The 22,234-nt window shown below is 31.4% G+C and overlaps 1 protein-coding gene across 5 annotated transcripts; it reads left to right on the top strand.

The window, feature by feature from the left end:
* The first annotated feature begins 42 nt into the window (after positions 1-42).
* LOC127716366 (post-GPI attachment to proteins factor 2-like) lies at positions 43-22,004 on the top strand. 5 transcript variants are annotated; one of them, XM_052222550.1, is made up of 7 exons: positions 43-243; positions 9,649-9,660; positions 13,555-13,813; positions 14,645-14,760; positions 15,492-15,600; positions 17,295-17,443; positions 19,383-19,518. In XM_052222550.1, exons 1-6 carry the CDS (start codon positions 61-63, stop codon positions 17,441-17,443), a joined length of 828 nt encoding a protein of 275 aa, XP_052078510.1. In that variant the 5' UTR covers positions 43-60; the 3' UTR covers positions 19,383-19,518. The 5 variants fall into 5 exon arrangements, with proteins under 5 accessions (XP_052078510.1, XP_052078511.1, XP_052078512.1 ...); XM_052222554.1 differs by having other exon boundaries at positions 200-243; positions 9,649-9,695; XM_052222551.1 differs by lacking the exon at positions 17,295-17,443 and having other exon boundaries at positions 19,383-22,004.
* Positions 22,005-22,234: the final 230 nt, after the last annotated feature.

The raw sequence follows: 22,234 nt of genomic DNA, 5'->3' as shown, positions 1-22,234 counted from the left end.
ACGTTTGGAAGAAAGAAGAATCTTCTCATTTTTCTCCATTTTTAAAGAAAGTCATACACCATGAATTTACAGAATAGCCGTAAACCGAAAATGGGCTCCCAAGGAAACAATGGATTACTGTTCCAAATCACCATCAATAAACTGGCTAAGATGATGCTTTTTCTTCCATTTTTTGGAGCAGCATTTTGCATTATTTGGTCGATTATTTACGATTTTGAATCTTCAACCTCAACACATTGCAGGGTATGTATGCTACGTATAACTATAAGCCTCCTTTCACTAGGAGCACCACCATGAGTTATGGTGTAAAAGAGGATATTTAGCACACTGTATCGGCACAGATTTAATGTGAGCATTTGACTACCTAGTTCCCTAGACTGGCCGTGACGGGACTTACTTCCAGAAATTTAACCTCCCCAAAAACATGAATAAATACAATGCAGTAAAACATACGAACACACCCACTCACCTGATTCGCTCATCCTCAAAAAGTAAAAAGTGTAAAATAGAAGTGCAAAATATATACAAAATAAGAGAAAAGGTAACCTGGATGCCGCAGAAATGCCATGGCAACAAACTGGAAACCGATAAGGACATACTTGGATCCAAACCTACATGTACATACTTGGATCCAAACCTATACCGCTAAATGCCCAACTGTATTCCTGGTAGAGGAAAGCTGAAAATCCTACATTAAAGAATCTCTTAAAGAAACAACCGATCCATTAGGGGAACGGGTAACACAAAAGACTGAATGATGCGTCATTATCCGAATAACACCTGGAATGACCAAATGACACCTGAAATTTTAATTGTAGCACATGATATTGGTGACTTTTAAACATTGATTAATAAATAATATTTTATTAGAAGTTTATAATATAACATATATTTATTTTATAGAAGCAGGTAAGTTCATAGCTATATCATGATAATTTAGTGGATACATCCAACATGGCGACTAAGGAAGGGTTGCACTAATGACAGGAAGATTGACTGGATAGTGTTTATATTTGGAGACCTTTGAGATACTAAACTTTAATTTACGAAAATCTAAAAAAAAAAAAAAATTTTATATATATTTTTAAGCAAAAAAAGTTGACCAGACAGATTTCACAGTCGCAGATACATGTACGCTTCGAATATATTGACATGATCGACAAAAAGTGTTATTATCTCTTTTGTTTTACAATTTTTTTCATGAAATTAAAATCTTCCAGGTTAATCATGTTAATGAATATATGATATGAAAATTTAAACCTTTATAGTGAAAAAAAAAAATTTTCTACAAAAAAAGTTGACCAGATGGATTTTACTGCTTCGAATAACAGTGACCTGATCGACAGAAAGTGTTAATAATTCCTTCATTTTTCAATATATTTTCCTAAAATTAAGAAACCTTGAAGATAAACTTATATTTTATATGAAAATATAAACTTATCCAAAAAACTTATATTTTTGAGCCCAAAATGTTGACCTGAGCCAGATCACCGACACATTAAAAGGGCGCATTGCATTTGCATGCATTTGGGGATTAAATTATTTACGTTTGCACGCAGTTTTTGATTACATTAAATTTCACAAACAGCATGAACAGCAAAAACCCTCAGACATCAAATAGATTGGTCTGATAGTTTCCCACATGAAAACTACTAATGGATCCCATCTGACCACATGTCTCAAAAAACCTGACAATATCTGCAGAAACTTTCCTCAACAAAAAAAATATAATCCAAAACATAAAATATACGATGTAAGAATAATAATATTTTTCCATGAAACCAATTTGACAAAACAATTTTCAATGATGTTGACGGATTTTCTCTGCAAAAATGTTCATTACCACTCACATCGGCATGCTTGTAGGGCATGTAGGGTCAGTTGAGAAATGATACGAACTCTGGATATATAATCAGGACAATAAAAAAAAATTACAGTCATGATAGTAATTTCGTTACTTAAACATCTCCAAACCATGACAAATAATAAACATTACCATAACTATTTTGTACCATTTAAAAGTCATTTAATTTATGAATGTTATTTAGACAGGTCTTCTTTACGTAAATCTGATCCTGATCCTGAGGTCAAAATTGACATAACTTGTCTCTCTGTACTAACTTTTGTACGCCCGTTTACGGGACGTATTATGGTATACCGTTGGACATTAACTCAAAAACGCTTTAACCAATTTGCATAAAACTTTGGTAAATTGTTTATATCTATTGACGTGAACTCCCTTTCGTTTTTTATAAATTTTAGATTTTACGTTTCCGAGTTATGGGGTTTTATTCATTAAAAAAGGGGGATTTTCCAGTTTTCGGACAATAACTCAAGAATGCTTTCACCAACTTTCAAAAAATTGTGGTAAATTGTTTTTATCTATTGACATGAGCACCCTTTCGATTTTTATATATTTTAGATAATCATATTACGTTTCCGAGTTACAGGGTTTTATTCATAGAAAAAGGGGGATTTTCCAGTTTTAGGACAAAAAATCAAAAATGCTTTCAGCAGTTCTTGTGAAACTTTGGTGAATTGTTTATATCTATTGATGTAAGCTCCGTTTAGAATTTTATAAATTTTACATTTTACATTTCTGAGTTATGGGGTTTTATTCATTAAAAAAGGGGGGATTTTCAAGTTTTCGGACAATACCTAACTCAAAAATGCTGTCAGCAATTCTCATGAAACTTTGGTGAATTGTTTATATCTATTGATGTAAGCTCCCTTTACATTTTGATAAATTTCTAATATGACATTGAGAATAGATTGAACTTTAATGGTTTATAGTCTGACAAAAGATTTACAAAGTATTGCGCAACAGCACAGTGTATTGCACAACAGCAAGAAATCTTTAATTGAATATAAATTCAATTCATGTAACCAATTTCAAGTTCTTTGACTACATTTATTCAGAAACCTATAATATGTCAAGTATTTAATACAATCCAAATTCAGACCTGTATCAAACTTGAATATTGTGTCCATTTTTGCTCCAACTGTTCAGGGTTGGACCTCTGCGGGCGTATCCAGCTGCGCTCAGCGAAGCAGTTTATTTCCTTTCATGATACACCGTTGCTCATGGAACTTTCTCGTGTTAAATCCCTCCAACGTTGGAGCACACACAGCTAGCTGTGTTCCCTTTACGGATCAGTTGAGAATTAACGTATTCACTTAAAAGTAATTTCAAAGTGTAAATGTTGAAAAAATCCTCCACAGGAGCGTTGCATATGCACATAAACTATTTACAGGAATGTACATATTATATACACTTAGCAATTATACTTTCGCCAAGATGAAGATTAGATATGAGAAGAAATTTCTAGCTAAATAAAATCTATGAATGGTCGACACTGATTTAACGGTTGATGATACTGGATAGTGGTTAGGTGTTAAAAGTCATCATTCACAAATAAAGGTTATGCATAAGTATTGAGTAAGTCTAAAAGATCTGCATAATGCATATGTTATCGGCGGATGATTGTTAGCTATGTTTGACCTCTCTGTTTAAAAAGCAATGATCTATATTTGGGGAGTAATAGTCTTACTAAAATTTTGAAAAAGTCTAGCTATATGCACATTCCTATGCAGAGGCTTATAGTTATTGTATAATAATAATATGCAAACAGATATTAAATGCAGCAGTTAGTTAAGCATACAGTTCACACTAAAGTTAGACGGCTACTATCATTGTATGTAATTATAGATAATATACATATACCAAATAGTCTTAATGGGGAGCTGTGAAACCCTGGGGAACATATGTTTGGTAAATATTCTCTTTTTGTGAATTTCATGACAGTAAATTCTGGAAATGCTTTCAATCTTGGTTTTGGAAGATCATCATAATAGACATATTTACACTTGTATGCCCATTTTTCTGTCAATACTTAAATCACACAACTTCCCGAAAACTTTGACATCACAATTTTAAAAAATGATTGTCAAATCAAATGAAATCAAATCATGTTATTGGTGTAAAATCCAAATATTGGGTTGTTACCAAGACAAACATGACAATATTTACAATCATACAATATTTAAATTCAAGCAACATTCATATTATATAAGTATCTCGTATATTTAGATATTTTGGAGGAGGTGATACTTTTGCAAATTTGGAAGTAAAAGTACAATATTCTTGTTATAAAATATAACATAACAAATATATATGAAAAATAGAAAATAATCACAAATTTGTATTACATAATTAGTTTTTCATGTCAGCTAGGCTATTTCTTAGTACATATAAATCATTAATCCCCTTAACCATAATTTTAGTTATGTCATACTCATTAAATGTAAACATAAATGTAAATTTTTCCTCATCAGAGTGACAGACATTTTGTTGAAAGATGGAACTATACTCTCTACTTCCTGGAAAAGTTTTTGCCTACGTTTTTCTAAAATTTCGGACATTTTAAAGCAAAATGATATTCATCTTCCAGCCCTTTTTATACGACCGCAAAAAAAATTTTGTGGTCGTATATTGGTATGACGTTGGCGTCGTCGTCGTCGTCGTCGTCGTCGTCGTCCGGCGTCGTCGTCGTCGTCCTGCGTCGTCCGAAGACACATTGGTTTTCGCACTCTAACTTTAGTTTAAGTGAATGGATCTCTATGAAATTTTACCACAAGGTTCAATACCACAAAAGGAAGGTTGGGATTGATTTTGGGGGTTATGGTACCAACAGTAAAGGAATTAGGGGCCAAAAAGGGGCCAAAAATAAGCATTTTTGTAACTTCCAGACATAACTTGTGTGTTAGTGTATGGATCTCTCTGACATTGTACCACAAGGTTCCATATCACAAAAGGAATGCTGGGATTGATTTTGGGGGTAATGGCCTCAAAATTTTAGGAATTAGGGGCCAAAAAAGGGGCAAAACACAAGCATTTTTCTAGTTTCATGACAATAACTTGTGTGTAAGTGTATGGATCTTTCTGAAATTGTACTACAAGGTTCCATATCATAAAGGGAAAGCTGGAATTGAGTTTTGGGGTAATAGCCGAAATATTTAGGAATTGGGGGCCAAAAAGGGGCCAAAAATAAGCATTTTTCTAGTTTCCAGACAATAACTTGTGTTCAAGTGTATGGATCTCTCTGAAATTGTACTGCAAGGTACCATACCACAAAGGGAAGGCTGGGATTGATGATGGGGATAATTGCCTCAATATTTTAGGAATAAGGGGCCAAAAAGGGGCAAAAAAACAAGCATTTTTACAGTTTCAGGACAATAACTTGTGTGAAAGTGTATGGATCTCTCTGAAATTGTACTGCAAGGTACCATACCACAAAGGGAAGGCTGGGATTGATGATGGGGGTAATTGCCTCAATATTTTAGGAATTTGGGTCCAAAAAGGGGCCAAAAAACACATTTTTCTAGTTTCCAGACAATAACTTGTGTTCAAGTGTATGGATCTCTCTGAAATTGTACTGCAAGGTACCATACCACAAAGGGAGGCTGGGATTGAGTTTGGGGGTGATGAATCATAAGGGGGTTCAAAAAATTTGGGGGGGGGATTTTTTTTTTTTTCATTTTTTTTCTTTTTTTCATTTTTTAAAATTTTTCTTTTAAAATTTTCCATTTTAAGTTGGTTATTTCTGATTTATATTTAAAAGCAAATAATAATGATATGGTAGGAGATACACACCAAACAGGATGTGTAAATTATTATATAATAAGTATTGTGCAATAGCAAGAAATTTTCAATTGCACAGTATTGCACAATAACAAGAAATCTTCAATTGCACAGTATTGCGCAATAGCAAGAAATCTTCAATTGCACAGTATTGCGCAAAAGCAAGAAATATCCAATAGCACAATATTGCGCAATAGCAAGAAATTGTCAATTGTACAGTATTGCGCAATAGCAAGAAATATTTAATTGCACAGTATAGTGCAAAAGAAGATACTTTGTATAAATTGCTTATTTCTTGACCAATTTCAATGGGGTTTTATTCTTGAATTCTTGGGGTTCTTTAATATGCTGAATCTAACCGTGTATATAGTTTTTGGATTTTGGGCCCCGTTTTTAAATTGGTCCACATTGAGGTCCAAAGGGTCCAAAATTAAACTTTGTTTGATTTCATCAAAAATTGAATTATTGGGGTTCTTTGATATGCCGAATCTAACCGTGTATTTAGATTCTTAAATTTTGGTTCCGTTTTCAAATTGGTCTACATTACGGTCCAAAGGGTCCAAAATTAAACTTAGTTTGATTTTAACAAAAATTGAATTCTTAGGGTTCTTTGATATGCTGAATCTAAACATGTATTTAGATTTTTGATTATGGGCCCAGTTTTCAAGTTGGTCCAAATCGGGGTCCAAAATTAAATGTGTTTGATTTCAACAAAAATTGAATATATGGGGTTCTTTGATATGCTGAATCTAACCATGTATTTAGATTTTTGATTTTTGGGTCCCGTTATCAACTTTGTCCACATTGAGGTCAAAAGGGTCCAAAATTAAACTTTGTTTGATTTCATCAAAAATTGAATTATTGGGGTTCTTTGATATGCCGAATCTAACCGTGTATTTAGATTCTTAATTTTTGGTTCGGTTTTCAAATTGGTCTACATTAAGGTCCAAAGGGTCCAAAATTAAACTTAGTTTGATTTTAACAAAAATTGAATTCTTAGGGTTCTTTGATATGCTGAATCTAAACATGTATTTAGATTTTTGATTATGGGCCCAGTTTTCAAGTTGGTCCAAATTGGGGTCCAAAATTAAACTTTGTTTGATTTCAACAAAAATTGAATATATGGGGTTCTTTGATATGCTGAATCTAACCATGTATTTAGATTTTTGATTTTTGGGCCCCGTTATCAACTTTGTCCACATTGAGGTCAAAAGGGTCCAAAATTAAACTTTGTTTGATTTCATCAAAAATTGAATTCTTGGGGTTCTTTGATATGCTGAATCTAACCATGTATTTAGATTTTGGATATTGGACCATAATAGGTGAATGTCCAATTTAAAATTTTTAAGTTCTTAGACCACATTCATTCTTTGTCAGAAACCTATGCTGTGTCAAATATTTAATCACAATCCAAATGCAAAGCTGTATCAAGCTTGAATGTTGTGTCCATACTTGCCCCAACTGTTCAGGGTTCGACCTCTGCGGTCGTATCAAGCTGCGCCCTGCGGAGCATTTTATTTACAGAGGGGACATAAAATCTTTTTTCCAGAGGTATATGACGGTGTCTACCCTGTTCAAAATTTAGATTACTATTACTTAATTTGATTTTAATGAAATAAGATATCATGTATCAGTCTAAATCTATTAATACATTATTTTCTAATTTGTAATCATTTATTAATTTTCTGTATGTTCTTAGTTTGTTTCCATTAGGGTTATTTTAGTCATTAAAAGACTGTTTTTCTAGAAATCTGTATATCTTTCAACTAATTTGTTCCCTATGGCATTAATCAGGCATTTTTTTGAGAAAGTATTTTGATTTTCCCATACATGATTGAATCCTATTTTGAAAGAGCATTTTCCAATTTGGCTGCAAGGCCATTAGGTAAATTTAAACTACATTTATAGGCATTTGAAACATAACTGTCTTCTTTTGCATTTATCAAATGGCACCAAAACCCTACAGAAGCCTTTAAAGCATCAATAGCAATAGGTAACATACCTATTTCTGCTAAAACTGCTGTGTTAACTGCAGCTTTATTTACACTAACAAGATATTTAGTAAATTTTATTTGAAATTTTGATGGCAAAAATGATAAATATCTACATTCAAGACTTGAATTGTCTTTAACTATCATATTAAGTGCCCATATTTCACTGCAATAAAGTAGCTATATATATAGTATAGGTTTCAAACAACTTTCAAACAGTTTTAAATGTGGATAAATATTAAGTTTATCGGAGAATAAATGCTTTCTGATGCAAAACATTGCCTTTGAAGCTTTTTTGCACAGATGATTAACCGCATAAGAGAAAATTCCTGAAGGCTTAAATAAAATTCCCAAATATTTGTATTCATTGGTCAAATCAACTGTCTGTTCATTGAATTAAAAGTTGTAATTTTTTAGGACTTTACCTGATTTATTACAAATCATAACATTAGTTTTGTTTAGGTTTACAGTTAAATTCCACTTATCGAAGTAAGTGCTGAGTTTGTCTAAACATCGTTGTAAGCCAGACTCTGATTGTTGCTTGAGGTCAGAAGGTTATTTGGAGACAGAGGTAAGGTCATTAGGAGACCTAATTCAGCTAAATACCAAAAAGTGTAAATATGTCTATTAAATGGGCATTATATCCCAAAACAGGTATCAATTTTCAGTGATAAAATATAAACTTTGGATTTCAAGATATTTGCTGTCATGGCGCAAACATTCAGGTAAATGATCACGTTTTGCCCAAAGACACCATTACTGAAATATCATCTAGATAAAAGTTAATAGTCTTAAAAAAGTTCAGGATTTGGAGGCCAATATCTCTATATTCAGTTCTACTTTGAAATTGTCTTAAATGGAAAAATGTCATTTATATGAATATCTGTGCCATGACAGCCATTTCATGATTATGATGAACTACAAAATTCTATTTCTTATCACTGTAAATTGATACCAGATTTTGGGTATGATATCCATAAATGGGGATAGTACTAGTCCAAATAGTTATGATGTCTTCATAATTGTTTTAATATGTCAGGATCTTCCCCAATATGTTAGAAGGTCCATAGATTGACCCCAAGTTTCCCCAAAACACCAAAAGTTACCTAAAAAAACATACAGAATATTAGTTAAGTTTACATCAATTGTAATTATTTGAAACATTTGTGACAATTATTTTGTATATATACATGATATACAAAGCCATTGTTTTAATTAAATTTATATGAATTTTTAGTAAATTCAATTTTACATAATTTTGATGTGAGATAACATATTAATTTGGCAGAAAAACTAATATGAAGGTTTAATCTTATTTCAATTTTTTATGTGCACCATGTAGATGTGGTTCCACATTTTGAGATTTGTTACAGACAGTTAATTGATTGGGGAAAGGGGGGGGGGGGGGGGGGGGGGGGGTTCTCAAACAACAAATGGATAATAATAATACATAGCAAGTACAGCTTAAAGGATATATTCAATGTTTGACAAATTAATTATACATGCGCCATATCACATAAACAGACATATAATGAAATGTTAACTACATTTAAATACATTAAATCACTCTTATACATAGTACAATATCAAGTATAACGCAGAGTATGACATACATAGAATTGTTCAAAATTAGAAGTGTAGTTTCTCAGCTGATTTTAAGTATTTACCAAGATTGTTTATAAGTTCTTTATTATTTTGTACAGATAACAATTGTATCAATTTATAAGTAGACATGGTAGACTGACCGTGCAAGGGCTGTATAGCCAGTCAAGGTCATTAAATACTAACATCATCAATAATATTGGACTAACTAATGAAATTTTTAAAGTTTCAATCACTTAGCATGCTTAGTTTAACCAATCATGAAATTATTGTTATTATTAACAACATAAGTTTGCTCCCATTACTTATCATGCATATATATGTTTATTACTACAGATATGATGTGTATAATTATATGATAAAAAAATTCCAATTTCTATATCATAGCATATTTTTTACTTTTATTTTATTTAGTTTCGCAGCAAGGTAACCTTGAAAACAAGATGAAAACACTTACCATGGTAGTTTTGATATGGGTTAACACCTAATGACATTTTCTGAATTCATTTGTGAAAAAAAACTCATTGAATGTTCAAAATTAAAATTAAAAAAACAGATCCTGTTGTCATGGTTTTTGTCGAGCCTGCGACTTTTGTCGCAGAAAGCTCGACATAGGGATAGTGATCCGGCGGCGGCGGCTACGGCGGCGGCGGCGTTAGCTAACTTCTTAAAAGCTTTATATTTTAGAAGGTGGAAGGTCTGGATGCTTCATACTTTGTATATGGATGCCTCATGTTACGAAGTTTCCGTCAGTCACGTGTCCAATGTCCTTGACCTCATTTTCATGGTTCAGTGACTACTTGAAAAAAAAGTTAAGATTTTTTGTAATGTTAGATTCTGTCTTATTATAAGTAATAGGATAACTATATTTGGTATGTGCGTACCTTGCAAGGTCCTCATTCCCGTCAGACAGTTTTCACTTGACCTCGACCTCATTTCATGGATCAGTGAACAAGGTTAAGTTTTGGTGGTCAAGTCCATATCTCAGATACTATAAGCAATAGGTCTAGTATATTCGGTGTATGGAAGGACTATAAGGTGTACATGTCCAACTGGCAGGTGTCATCTGACCTTGACCTCATTTTCATGGTTCAGTGGTTATAGTTAAGTTTTTGTGTTTTAGTCTGTTTTTCTTATACTGTATGCCATAGGTCTACTATATTTGGTATATGGAATGATTGTAAGGTGTACATGTCTAGCGGGCAGGTGTCATCTGACCTTGACCTCATTTTCATGGTTCAGTGGTCAAAGTTAAGTTTTTGAGTTTTGGTCTTTTTTTTCTAATACTATGTGCAATAGTTCAACTATATTTGGTATGTGCGTACCTTGCAAGGTTCTCATGCCCGTCACACAGTTTTCACTTGACCTCGACCTCATTTCATGGATCAATGAACAAGGTTAAGTTTTGGTGGTCAAGTCCATATCTCAGATACTATAAGCAGTAGGTCTACTATATTTGGTATATGGAATGATTGTAAGGTGTACATGTCTAGCGGGCAGGTGTCATCTGACCTTGACCTCATTTACATGGTTCAGTGGTCAAAGTTGAGTTTTTGAGTTTTGGTCTTTTTTTCTAATACTATGTGCAAAAGGTCAACTATATTTGGTATGTGCGTACCTTGCAAGGTCCTCATGCCCGTCAGACAATTTTCATTTGACCTCGACCTCATTTCATGGATCAGTGAACAAGGTTAAGTTTTCGTGGTCAAGTCCATATATCAGATACTATAAGCAGTAGGTCTACTATATTTGGTATATGGAATGATTGTAAGGTGTACATGTCCAACTGGTAGGTGTCATCTGACCTTGACCTCATTTTCATGGTTCAGTGGTCAAAGTTGAGTTTTTGAGTTTTGGTCTTTTTTTCTAATACTATGTGCAAAAGGTCAACTATATTTGGTATGTGCGTACCTTGCAAGGTCCTCATGCCCGTCAGACAATTTTCATTTGATCTCGACCTCATTTCATGGATCAGTGAACAAGGTTAAGTTTTCGTGGTCAAGTCCATATATCAGATACTATAAGCAGTAGGTCTACTATATTTGGTATATGGAATGATTGTAAGGTGTACATGTCCAACTGGTAGGTGTTATCTGACCTTGACCTCATTTTCATGGTTCAGTGGTCAAAGTTGAGTTTTTGAGTTTTGGTCTTTTTTTCTAATACTATGTGCAAAAGGTCAACTATATTTGGTATGTGCGTACCTTGCAAGGTCCTCATGCCCGTCAGACAATTTTCATTTGACCTCGACCTCATTTCATGGATCAGTGAACAAGGTTAAGTTTTCGTGGTCAAGTCCATATATCAGATACTATAAGCAGTAGGTCTACTATATTTGGTATATGGAATGATTGTAAGGTGTACATGTCCAACTGGTAGGTGTCATCTGACCTTGACCTCATTTTCATGGTTCAGTGGTCAAAGTTAAGCTTTTGAGTTTTGGTCTTTTTTTTCTAGTACTATAAGCAATAGATCAACTATATTTGTTGTATGGAAGGATTGTAAGGTGTATATGTATGTCTGGCAGGTAAGCAATAGGTCAACTATGTTTGGTTTATTGAATGATTGTAAGGTGTACATGTATTTCTCGTTTGGTTTATCTGACCTTGACCTCATTTTCTTGGATCATGTTAAGTTTATGTGTTACTTGTAGTAAAGCTTTATATTTAGGACTGTCAACATAAAATCAATGGTTAGTAAAGAAGGCGAGACATTTCAGTGTGTGCACTCTTGTTATTCTTTAAAGTAAATCTTTTAGCTTTTTGATATTTTTGTATGAATTCAGTTTTTGTGTAATTTAATGAATTCATGGTAATTGTTGTTTTATATTGTGCATGTTGCTACAATAAAATAGCTTTTTATATATTTAGTATAATTTTACCATGGAAACTTCACATGATACTAACAAACATTTTCTAATTTGATAGGTAATTGAGAAAGGTTGTTTTTTAAAGTCCTGATTTAAAAAAAATTGTAAATAGATTTTAACATGTTTAAAGGAAATGTGTAGTTATCAATAATATAGAGGCTTTTTGTCTATAAATCTAATATTTGTCACTGGTCCTAGGAAATATGAATTATCCATGGTAAAAATATAGGAGCGTAATGTGTGTCATCAGTAATTTCTATGTTTCAAATTATTTCCAACATATGTAAATATATTTATATGCTCAAAACTATACCCAGGTTTCTTCAAATATATCTCTCATGTGTAAATTTTATCAACAGATTCTAGTTAAAATCCTTTAGTTTTTAAAAAGAATTTACATAATTCTCTTCAACTGAAAGTTGTGACAATATAATAGTACACAAGTTCTCTGTTTTTATTAGTTAAACAATCTAACTGCATGATATGTTTTACTTTCATCAATCTTTTTAGCCAAAGCATGTAAAATATTTTCTTTTAAGGTACATGCATGCTTTAACCCATCAACCACTGTTCATAGTTATTTAATCTTGCTTGTGCCAATAGTTCTAGTATCCTATGCAAGGAATGCTTCTATTTATTTATATATACATGTACTGTAAATTCAGAAATTTTTGTGTGCATTTATTATTACCATTTTCGAAGAATGGACATGAATGTAAGATAAATTATTGCAATTTCAGAAAATGCTGCATTCAAATAATGCCATCAAAATTAAAAGTGTCAGTTTTTATTTTTGTTATACCTCATTGTACCTGTTCTGTTGCATTTGCAATAATAAAAACATCACAAACATTTCTGAATTAACAGTGTCACCACCAACTGTTAAGTATTCAGTTTTCTGATGAGGTTGATTTCAGAATAAGTATTTATGATAGATAATTGATATTTTCTAAGCAGGTGATCTTAAGCATCCTGGCATTGCGATTTCATGCACCATAAGGCTGTACTCCCTTAGTTAGTAAAGTGTTTTCAGTTTAAAGTAGATCTTTTAGGGTTACAGTCATAAATTATTCTTCAGTGATTTGTGAATTTTTCCATCTATTTCCATGTTAAATTATTTTATTAGATGTGTTTATGAAAAAGTATTTATGCTAGACCATTGCGCGATGTTTGAAATGCTTCTTTAGCACTAACTCAATAATAATTTGTTTTCTGCTGTTTTTTTTACTTCCGATAACAATGCTCAATCTTAAATGTTGCTTTCAGTATTTGTATGTTTTTTTGATAACATTTATTTTAATATGATTTTAATTTTAAAAGAGCAACTCCACACTTCTATTTTTATTTAAAACTTTTTCACAGAAGATGGAAAAATTGTGATAAAAATTAAAATACATTGTAATATATACATTTGTACTTTTAAAAATTTGTATTGGTTTCTTTTTTTTCAGGTCCAAAATTACCTCCCTTCAATAAGTTCAGCTATAGGAGGCTACACACCTCAAAGATATGTATGGAGAATATGTATAGCACTTCACTGTAGTCCACGTTTCTTTATAACAGCAGGATACTACACATTTAACTCACAATTCCATGTGGGAACAAAGAACAATTTATACAAATTATTAGCAGGATTGTGTGCTATTTTGAACAGTATAGAAATCTTAGCTTTAGTTGTGTTGACTAATATATCTTCTACAGAAAATTTTAGTAAGTGATTTTCTATGAATATTTAAATTTTTTATATTTAATGCCAAATTTTTTTGACAACTGATCGAAGCATTATGAACATCATACACATCAAACTGTTAAATCAGTCAATGATACAGATATTATTATGCTTTGGTAATCCCCATAGGTTGTTAATGGCAGCTCATCAGTAGGCCTTCTTCATTTATTCATACTTTTTATTTCTGATTTAATTGATTCATTTATAATTATATTTTGGTGAATTAAGATGAAAGTTTTTTTTTTATATAAGTAAAAGGGATTTTGAGTGATTGTAAAAAAAATCATGTTAGGATATATATAAGATTGAGCATCAGAAGAAAAATTGGTCATTTAAGCCTATTTTCAATACTTTATTGACTTTGTCATTCATAACTCGACTTTTGTGTTGATTAAGTAGAGACAAAACATTCTATTTGCAGTTTTTGCCAGTTTGACAAAGTCCAAAACTGTCTTATAGTATGTTTTTATGTTTTCTACAAACACCCCCAAATTCACAAATTCTTAGCTTGATTTTACCTCTTTTAGTTGCTCTTACTTGACCCAGTACCAGAATGTCCTACCACAAGGTATATAACCTGTCAAAAAATTATATACTCTGGAATCAAAAGTCAGTACTATAAAAATAGTCAATTTGATAAAAAATGTATTGCTGGCTACTTTTGTAGAGCACTCACCTATAAAAAAAGTCCTTTTCAAGAGGAAAATAGACATAAAAAAGTTTGTTCTCTCACCCACATTTTATGGAGCAAATTTCCAAAGAACTAGATTTCAAATTGTCATGGCCTAACAATGTTTTTTTTGTACTTGTAGATGTTCATGAGAATTCTTTTATAACTTTCATGGTGACCTCAGAATTTTATATGTTATTTAGCTGTATAGTATTTAAATGGGGACGTACCAGTAATGGTAGACAGATGACTCCAAAAGTAAGTACATGTGTACTCCCACAAATTTCAACACTACAAAGTTGCAAGTGTAAAAAGCAAAATGAGAATTTTAAAGGAGGAAAGACTAAAGGCAAACAAAAGTTCATCCATGCTCTTCTTTTCAGGTTGTTTCTATATTGCCGAAGTTCTACCTCTGTTAGATTTTTATGCCCCTGCCGTAGCGGAGGGGGCATTAAGTGTTACCCTTGTCCATCCATCTGTCCGTCGCATACGTTCCCAAAATTGATTTCCGTTCTCTAACTTTAGTTTGCCTCAACCAAATGTTATAAAACTTATACACAATGCTTATTACCACAAAACAGATCAAGTTTGAAATTGGGTGGCGTCACTTTTAGTTTGTGACCCGGATTTGTTTCAGTTAAATTGATTTATGACTATTGAACAGTGGTATACTGCTGTTGCCTTTATTTACCGTTCCTGAGTTATGCCCCTTTATAAATAGAATAATTGCTAAATCTGTCGTTTCCGTTGTCTAACTTTAGTTTGCCTCAACCAAATGTTATGAAACTTATACACAATGCTTATAATCACAAAACGGTCTTAACTGCTATTTTGTGTACATATAAGTAATATCAAAATTTTAATGATTTTAGCAATTTAATTCACAAATATATGAATATGCTAATTACCTGTACATATTATTTGAACAGTCAAAAACTTTTCTTTGAATGTTCTATTATTGATGTACTGCAATATATGTTTATTTTTAGGAAAAGAAATCATTTCATTACAAAATTGCATTATTCCTGTTCAACATCAGTTGTTTCTTGACAGCAATTTACCTTTACTTCCGACATAATAGTTACTGTGAAGCTGGCGGTGAGTGAACTATATAATTATGTGATGTCTGTCATGGTATAATATAAATTTATGTATTGTATTTATTGATATATTGTATGGATTTCTGAACTGTTTCTATGATAGTTCATAACAGACTTTGTCTTGTTTTAAGAACTGGAATTGAAATCATATTTTAAGAGGGAAAACAAGAATCTTTTTAAAATGGGAAGATAGTAAAGAATGATTTCCAACTTTTCTGTAATAGTAGAATAAATCTATTTTAGTAGAATGCACAAACAAATCTGTTTATATATCACATTATTTTGTTAAATTTTGTCATCACTTGATTTGGTCATTATTATAGACAAGCTTTTCAAAACATCCTTTACTCAGAAACTTTTTTTGTATCTCCTATGACAAAAGTCTAAGAAAGCAAGACATAGGGATTGCTTTTTCGGCGACAATGACAACGATGGTGTGATGGCATCAACAATTGTTAAGTTTTCTGCTTAAGTTAGTTTGATAGGAACTTCTTGTGATAGCTCAATGATATTTTGTATGAAGTTGCTTTACTATCAGTATATATCAGTTTGATGATTATTTTGAGGCCCTGCCCACTAGGCCATAGTCCAGTGACTTTGAATTAATAAGCAATTTTAAATGTTAAGTTTTCTGCTTAAGTTAGATTGATAGGAACTACTGTGATAGATCAATGATATTTTGTTTGGAGTTGCATTACTATCAGTACATATCAGTTTGATGACTATTTTGAGGCCTTGCCCCCTAGGCAATGGTTCAGTGACTTTCAATTAATAAGCAATTTTAAATGTTAAGTTTTCTGCTCAAGTTAGATTGATAGGAACTACTGACAATAGACAACGATATTTTCTATAAAGTTACATTGCTGTCTGTACATCTCAGTTTGTCAACCATTTTGAAGCCCTGTCCACTAGTTCATGGTCCAGCGACATTGAATTAATTAGCAATGTTGCTGTCCATCAGATTGTCTTTTTCTGAATTTTATGCCGACAGGCGAGACATACTTCTGTGTCAACAGTTTATTATGTATTTTGTCTACTCTTGTCTTAAATGGTAATTTTTACCAGAGATATATCATTTCAAACACCTGCTTCCTGCCTTCAGCTATTGCACTTGCCATGCCATTATACTTAAAAGAATGTAATGCTAGTAAAAATGTGTAAGTTACTCCTTAGTAGAGATTAAGTTAAAGGTCTTGAATTTGGTAGCCATTATCCGAAAGTCATTAATATTTTTTTATGCCCTGAAAGGAATGGTGAAAGGCTAAAAGATTTACCCTTTAGTAAATATGATAGGTTGATTTATTATAAAGCTACTTGTAAATACAAGTAAACTTTATTGGCAATTGTTTTGTATAAGCCATCTGTGATGCTATGGATATCAGTCACTGTTGCATAAGCTTTATCAAACCCCAATAGAAAAAAACCCACCTGTTTTAAGTATATGAAAAAGTGAATATCAAATTTTGTTTTTTTTTCATTGTCACACCCCGTATATATTATAATGGTTGAGATTTGATATGGGTGTGATATTGAAAAGCCATTCAAAATTCTTCATTTATGTCACTTTATAAATTTTGTCCATGGGACAAAATAAAAAACATGAAAAATATTAAAAATGATGATAATTGTTCCCAAATCAATATATTGAGCACAACAATCTCAAATGAAGCACTATGATATATTTTCTTGCAGTGTATTCCCTGTTTTCCGCTTGTGAATACCTTGTTGTATTTACGAATATTGCATTCCATGCTACTACCATAATTGACTTTGAAGGAACAGTTAATACCATTGCTCCATCACAGTTGGTTGAAGATAAAATTTCAAAGCGATATCACTAGGTAAATCATGCACCGAAGAAAAATTGAGGCTCAAGAATGCTTTTTCTTTGTATGAATCTTTTAAAAATTGCTTTTTGTTTAATATAAGGAATCTATTGCATACATCTGCATGTTTATGTACATGGGTCGTCAGTTTCTATATACTTACAATCAGGTAATTCAGCTTTTAGGTGCATCTAATGAAGCCTTTCATTCATAACTACTGCTTTACTCTTGACATTATGAAAAAAAATTAAAATAATTAGACAACTGAACAACACAGCTAAACTAAGAAGACATTGAATTTATATCATGTATATTGGTGTCAAAATCTCTGATTGTTTTTACCATCAGTAACTTTGCAAGTGGTCTTCTTCTATGACTGTTTATACTTTTATATACTTTAATTTAAGTGATTTTAGTCAGGTTACATGTATGTTACTTGGCAGTTAACTGGTCATTTATTTACATATTAATTTATATCCTCACAAATGTACTTTGAATTTAAATTTGTTCTTCTTTTTTCTGTCCCCTGTGTGGTATCTAGTGTACTTGTGTAGTGTTTTTTTGAATCAAAGTCATATTCCACATAATTGACTGGTTCAAGGTCATTTCTTGAAGGCCAGGGTAACAGCTAATACCTGTGTTGAAATGATTTCCATACAATATCTTCATAGTCATGATGTGTCTGTTTTGCCATTCTTTTACTGAAAAAAGGGTTTACCAAATTGATACCTTTGACCTAAGGTTGGCTTTGACCATAAAAATTTAATATGATATAGGTCAAGGTAACAACAGCCTTTACATGTATTTAAATGAAGTCTGGGTCATATCTTTTGCCTAGATCTGAATAATGTTTTTAAAACACAACTGTTATACATGATATAAGCATCATTCCTAACCTTCATAAAAGGTCATGTATTGAAGGTAAAAACTTAAGTCACATCAAAATTAGGCCCATTAGATGTGATGAAATCATATCTCTGCCATGATTGTATGCTTGGCTTTTAAGTTTCACGGAACAGCTACCCAAGTTTAAATCTAGTTTAACCTAGTTTCACATCTGTTATATTAAGATTACAGCTTGTAAATTATCAATAACTCCAATAAGAGAATAAAAGAATACCATTCTTGAGCCATAGTGATGCCATAGATGTACAAACCCATACAATGGGTTTATACATCTATGGTGATACTAATTTTCAAAAATTTTAATCCAAATTGTGGCAGATTTTAGTTAGATTTAGTGATGTTTCTTTAATCTTTGTGTATATATATATATTTCTTCTTTATTAACACTTGTAACATATTTGCATTATGTGCAGATAATGAAATATAATTGAATAAGTGCAAACATATCACAACCAATCACTTCCTTCAGCCCTGGCTTAAACACACACACACCTGCACGCACAGTAACATAGGAAAGAAAAGTGTCTTACACATGTTAAATTGATTTGTTATATCTTTTCTTATTGGATCAAATTACTACAAACTTAACATTGTTGGTGGGATTGGTAAATTTAACAGGCTCCCTTTCAATTAAAATTTTATTCTAGTTTGTTGTTCACCAATTTCAATATGCATAAGACATATCATGAGCTCCTGACTTAATTGTGTATTATATAAATGCTTCTTTTGATTTTTTATTCCACTTCAAAGTCCCTTCTTGTTATATCATACATGTTTTAAATGGAACAATCATTACCAAAAATAAAATGAATTTTATATATATAAAGTTAATATATAAGTGGAGCATATTAATCATTTTGATTTTGAATATCTGCAAAAGAATGGAGATATATGTATAGCTACTCCAATAACTAAGCAGTCAGTATAATTTTAATCATTTTGATTTTGGATATCTGCATAAGAATGGAGATATATAGCAGTAAGTATAATAATTCGTCAATCTTTTAGTGTTCAGTATGTATAATCATGAATCATCTCTTTTTTTCAGTGTACAGTCAGTTCGCCTTCTTTGAATATCTGGTAGTGGTATCTAACATAGCATATCATTGGACAATGTGCTTAGATTTTGACGACTATGTTTTGGGATTGCGCAAATGCATTGAAAGCATGGAATTAACTATCATCAAAACTGTGTAGCATTTAGAACATTTGCAGACTTTTGTATTTTACTTAAATCAACAATGAAGATTATTACTTTCATAGATTGAATCAAATGCCAGGATTGGCAAATGAAAATACCCTATGTGTTTGACTTTTATACGCCCGTTTACGGGACGTATTATGGTATACCTTTGTCCTTCTGTTCGTCCATCTGTCTGTCCGTCCGTCGTCAACATGTCGGACATTAACTCAAAAACACTTTAACTAATTTGCATAAAACTTTGGTGAATTGTTTATATCTATTGACCTGAGCTCCCTTTCGTTTTTTATAAATTTTCGATTTTACATTTCAAAGTTATGGGGTTTTATTCATTCAAAAAGGGTGATTTTCCAGTTTTCGGACAATAACTCAAAAACACTTTCGCCAATTTGCAAGAAACTTTGTTGAATTGTTTATATCTATTGACATGAGATCCCTTTTGATTTTTATAAATTTTAGATTTTACGTTTCCGAGTTATGGGGTTTTATTCATTAAAAAAAGGGGGATTTTTCCAGTTTTCGGACAATAACTCAAGAATGTTTTCACCAACTTGCAAGAAATTGTGGTGAATTGTTTATATCTATTGACATGAGCTCCCTTTCGATTTTTATATATTTTAGATTTTACGTTTCCGAGTTACAGGGTTTTATTCATAAAAAAAGGGGGATTTTCCAGTTTTCGGACAAAAAATAAAAAAATGCTTTCAGCAGTTCTTATGAAACTTTGGTGAATTGTTTATATCTATTGATGTAAGCTCCGTTTAGAATTTTATAAATTTTTTCATTTATCATTTCTGTGTTATGGGGTTTTATTCATTAAAAAAAGGGGGGATTTTCCAGTTTTCGAACAATAACTTCAGCAGTTCTTATGAAACTTTGGTGAATTGTTTATATCTATTGTTGTAAGCTCTGTTTAGAATTTTATAAGTTTTTCATTTATCATTTCTGAGTTATGGGGTTTTATTCATTAAAAAAGGGGGGATTTTTCAGTTTTCGGACAATAACTCAAAAATGCTGTCAGCAATTCTCATGAAACTTTGTTGAATTGTTTATATCTATTGATGTAAGCTCCCTTTACATTTTCATAAATTTCTAATATGACATTGAGAATTAATTGAACTTTATTTGTTTATAGTCTGACAACAGATTTACTAAGTATTGCGCAACAGCACAGTGTATTGCACAACAGCAAGAAATCTTTGATTGAATATACATTCAATTCATATAACCAATTTCAAGTTTTTTTACTACATTTATTCAGAAACCTATAATATGTCAAATATTTAATTACAATCCAAATTCAGACCTGTATCAAGCTTGAATATTGTCCATTTTTGCCCCAACTGTTCAGGGTTGGACCTCTGCGGGCGTATCCAGCTGCGTTCAGAGAAGCAGTTTATTTATGATGATATATACTTAGAGAAGTGCGGGTTATAGTGATCATTGTGTCTTTCATTCATTTCTTCAATCATTTGTTTTCCATCCACACTTTGTACACACAAGTCCTAAACCACTTGCAATATTATGTTAAAACTTTCAGAAAGTCTTTTCTAATGGCATTGTGTATGTCCTAGTTTATTTTTATGCAAATCATTTTTAAGGGTTTCTAAAAAAGCAATACAAGAACAACATGTACAATATTATATAATTACTGTGAATATGTAGTACATATATGTAAATCAACCACTGAGCTTGGGACAAACAATTTTTTTTACCACTTTAATAATAAAAAAAGAAATATTTCACTGACATACAGAACTACTAAGTTTAAAAAACAATTTTGTTTTTATTTTTTCTTACTTTTAATAAAAACAAAGTTTTTTTTTTTTTCACTTTCCTCTGAAACAAAAGCAATTTTTTTGTTCAAGAAATTTAGAGTCAACCTATTTATTATAAAACAGACATGCCTCTTACAAAAAAATAATGGTTGGCAACTTATGATTTTCATTTACAAGAGTTAAATAGTTTCAATAATGAAAATTTAACTATAAAGTGTTATTTGGAATTATCATATGTTCCATTGTTCAGATTAGTAAAGACTGTTTTTCTATGGGATACAAGAATTAACTCATTTCAGAGATTTTCCTATAGCAACCTCGAAATTACTGGAAACTGCAAAAGGAATGTGCACAACATATAAGATAAGTTTGATTCTTTTATAAAATGTTTAATTTATAAATAACAAAAATATGTAAAACAATAATTTTCTAAAATATGCTTTTATTTCATTAATAACAAGTTGAATGAGTCGAAAAATTGTAAAATTTTGTACAAAACAAAAGTAATACAAATTTAAAAACTGAAGATAGAACATCAGACTAAGGCAAATAATAGGGCATTTACTGTATAAATTACATATGATAATTGATGTAATATAAACATTATGTAAAAACTTGCCTGATTTATAAGTTTCTATACTTTGTTATTGAATAAATCTGTGATATTTTCTTTAATAAAATCTGCAATGAATGTTTTATTTTTAAAAATCACCAAAGTCAAGGACCCTAATAACAATTAAATACCAGCTGGTATATACAATGGTAAAAGCGCACAATTGATTAACAATTAAAAACAATAAATTCTTATAAAAGATTGAATATTGATTGCTCAATTACTGTGGATTCGTGAGATACCATTTTTCGTTGATTTCAGCGACATTGTTGATCATTTTATAAAAATATTTGTAATTATGTAGATAT

The sequence above is a fragment of the Mytilus californianus genome, unplaced genomic scaffold (assembly GCF_021869535.1).
Source record: "Mytilus californianus isolate M0D057914Y unplaced genomic scaffold, xbMytCali1.0.p SCAF_9, whole genome shotgun sequence".
NCBI classification, from domain to species: domain Eukaryota; kingdom Metazoa; phylum Mollusca; class Bivalvia; order Mytilida; family Mytilidae; genus Mytilus; species Mytilus californianus.
This window is presented reverse-complemented; position numbering and strand designations above follow the sequence as displayed.

Coding starts and splice junctions, on each gene's coding strand:
- LOC127716366 (XM_052222551.1), top strand. CDS start 61: ATGAATTTACAGAATAGCCGTAAACCGAAAATGGGCTCCCAAGGAAAC. Junction 13,814..14,644: donor ATCTTCTACAGAAAATTTTA/GTAAGTGATTTT, acceptor TTGTACTTGTAG/ATGTTCATGAGAATTCTTTT. Junction 14,761..15,491: donor GTAGACAGATGACTCCAAAA/GTAAGTACATGT, acceptor GTTTATTTTTAG/GAAAAGAAATCATTTCATTA.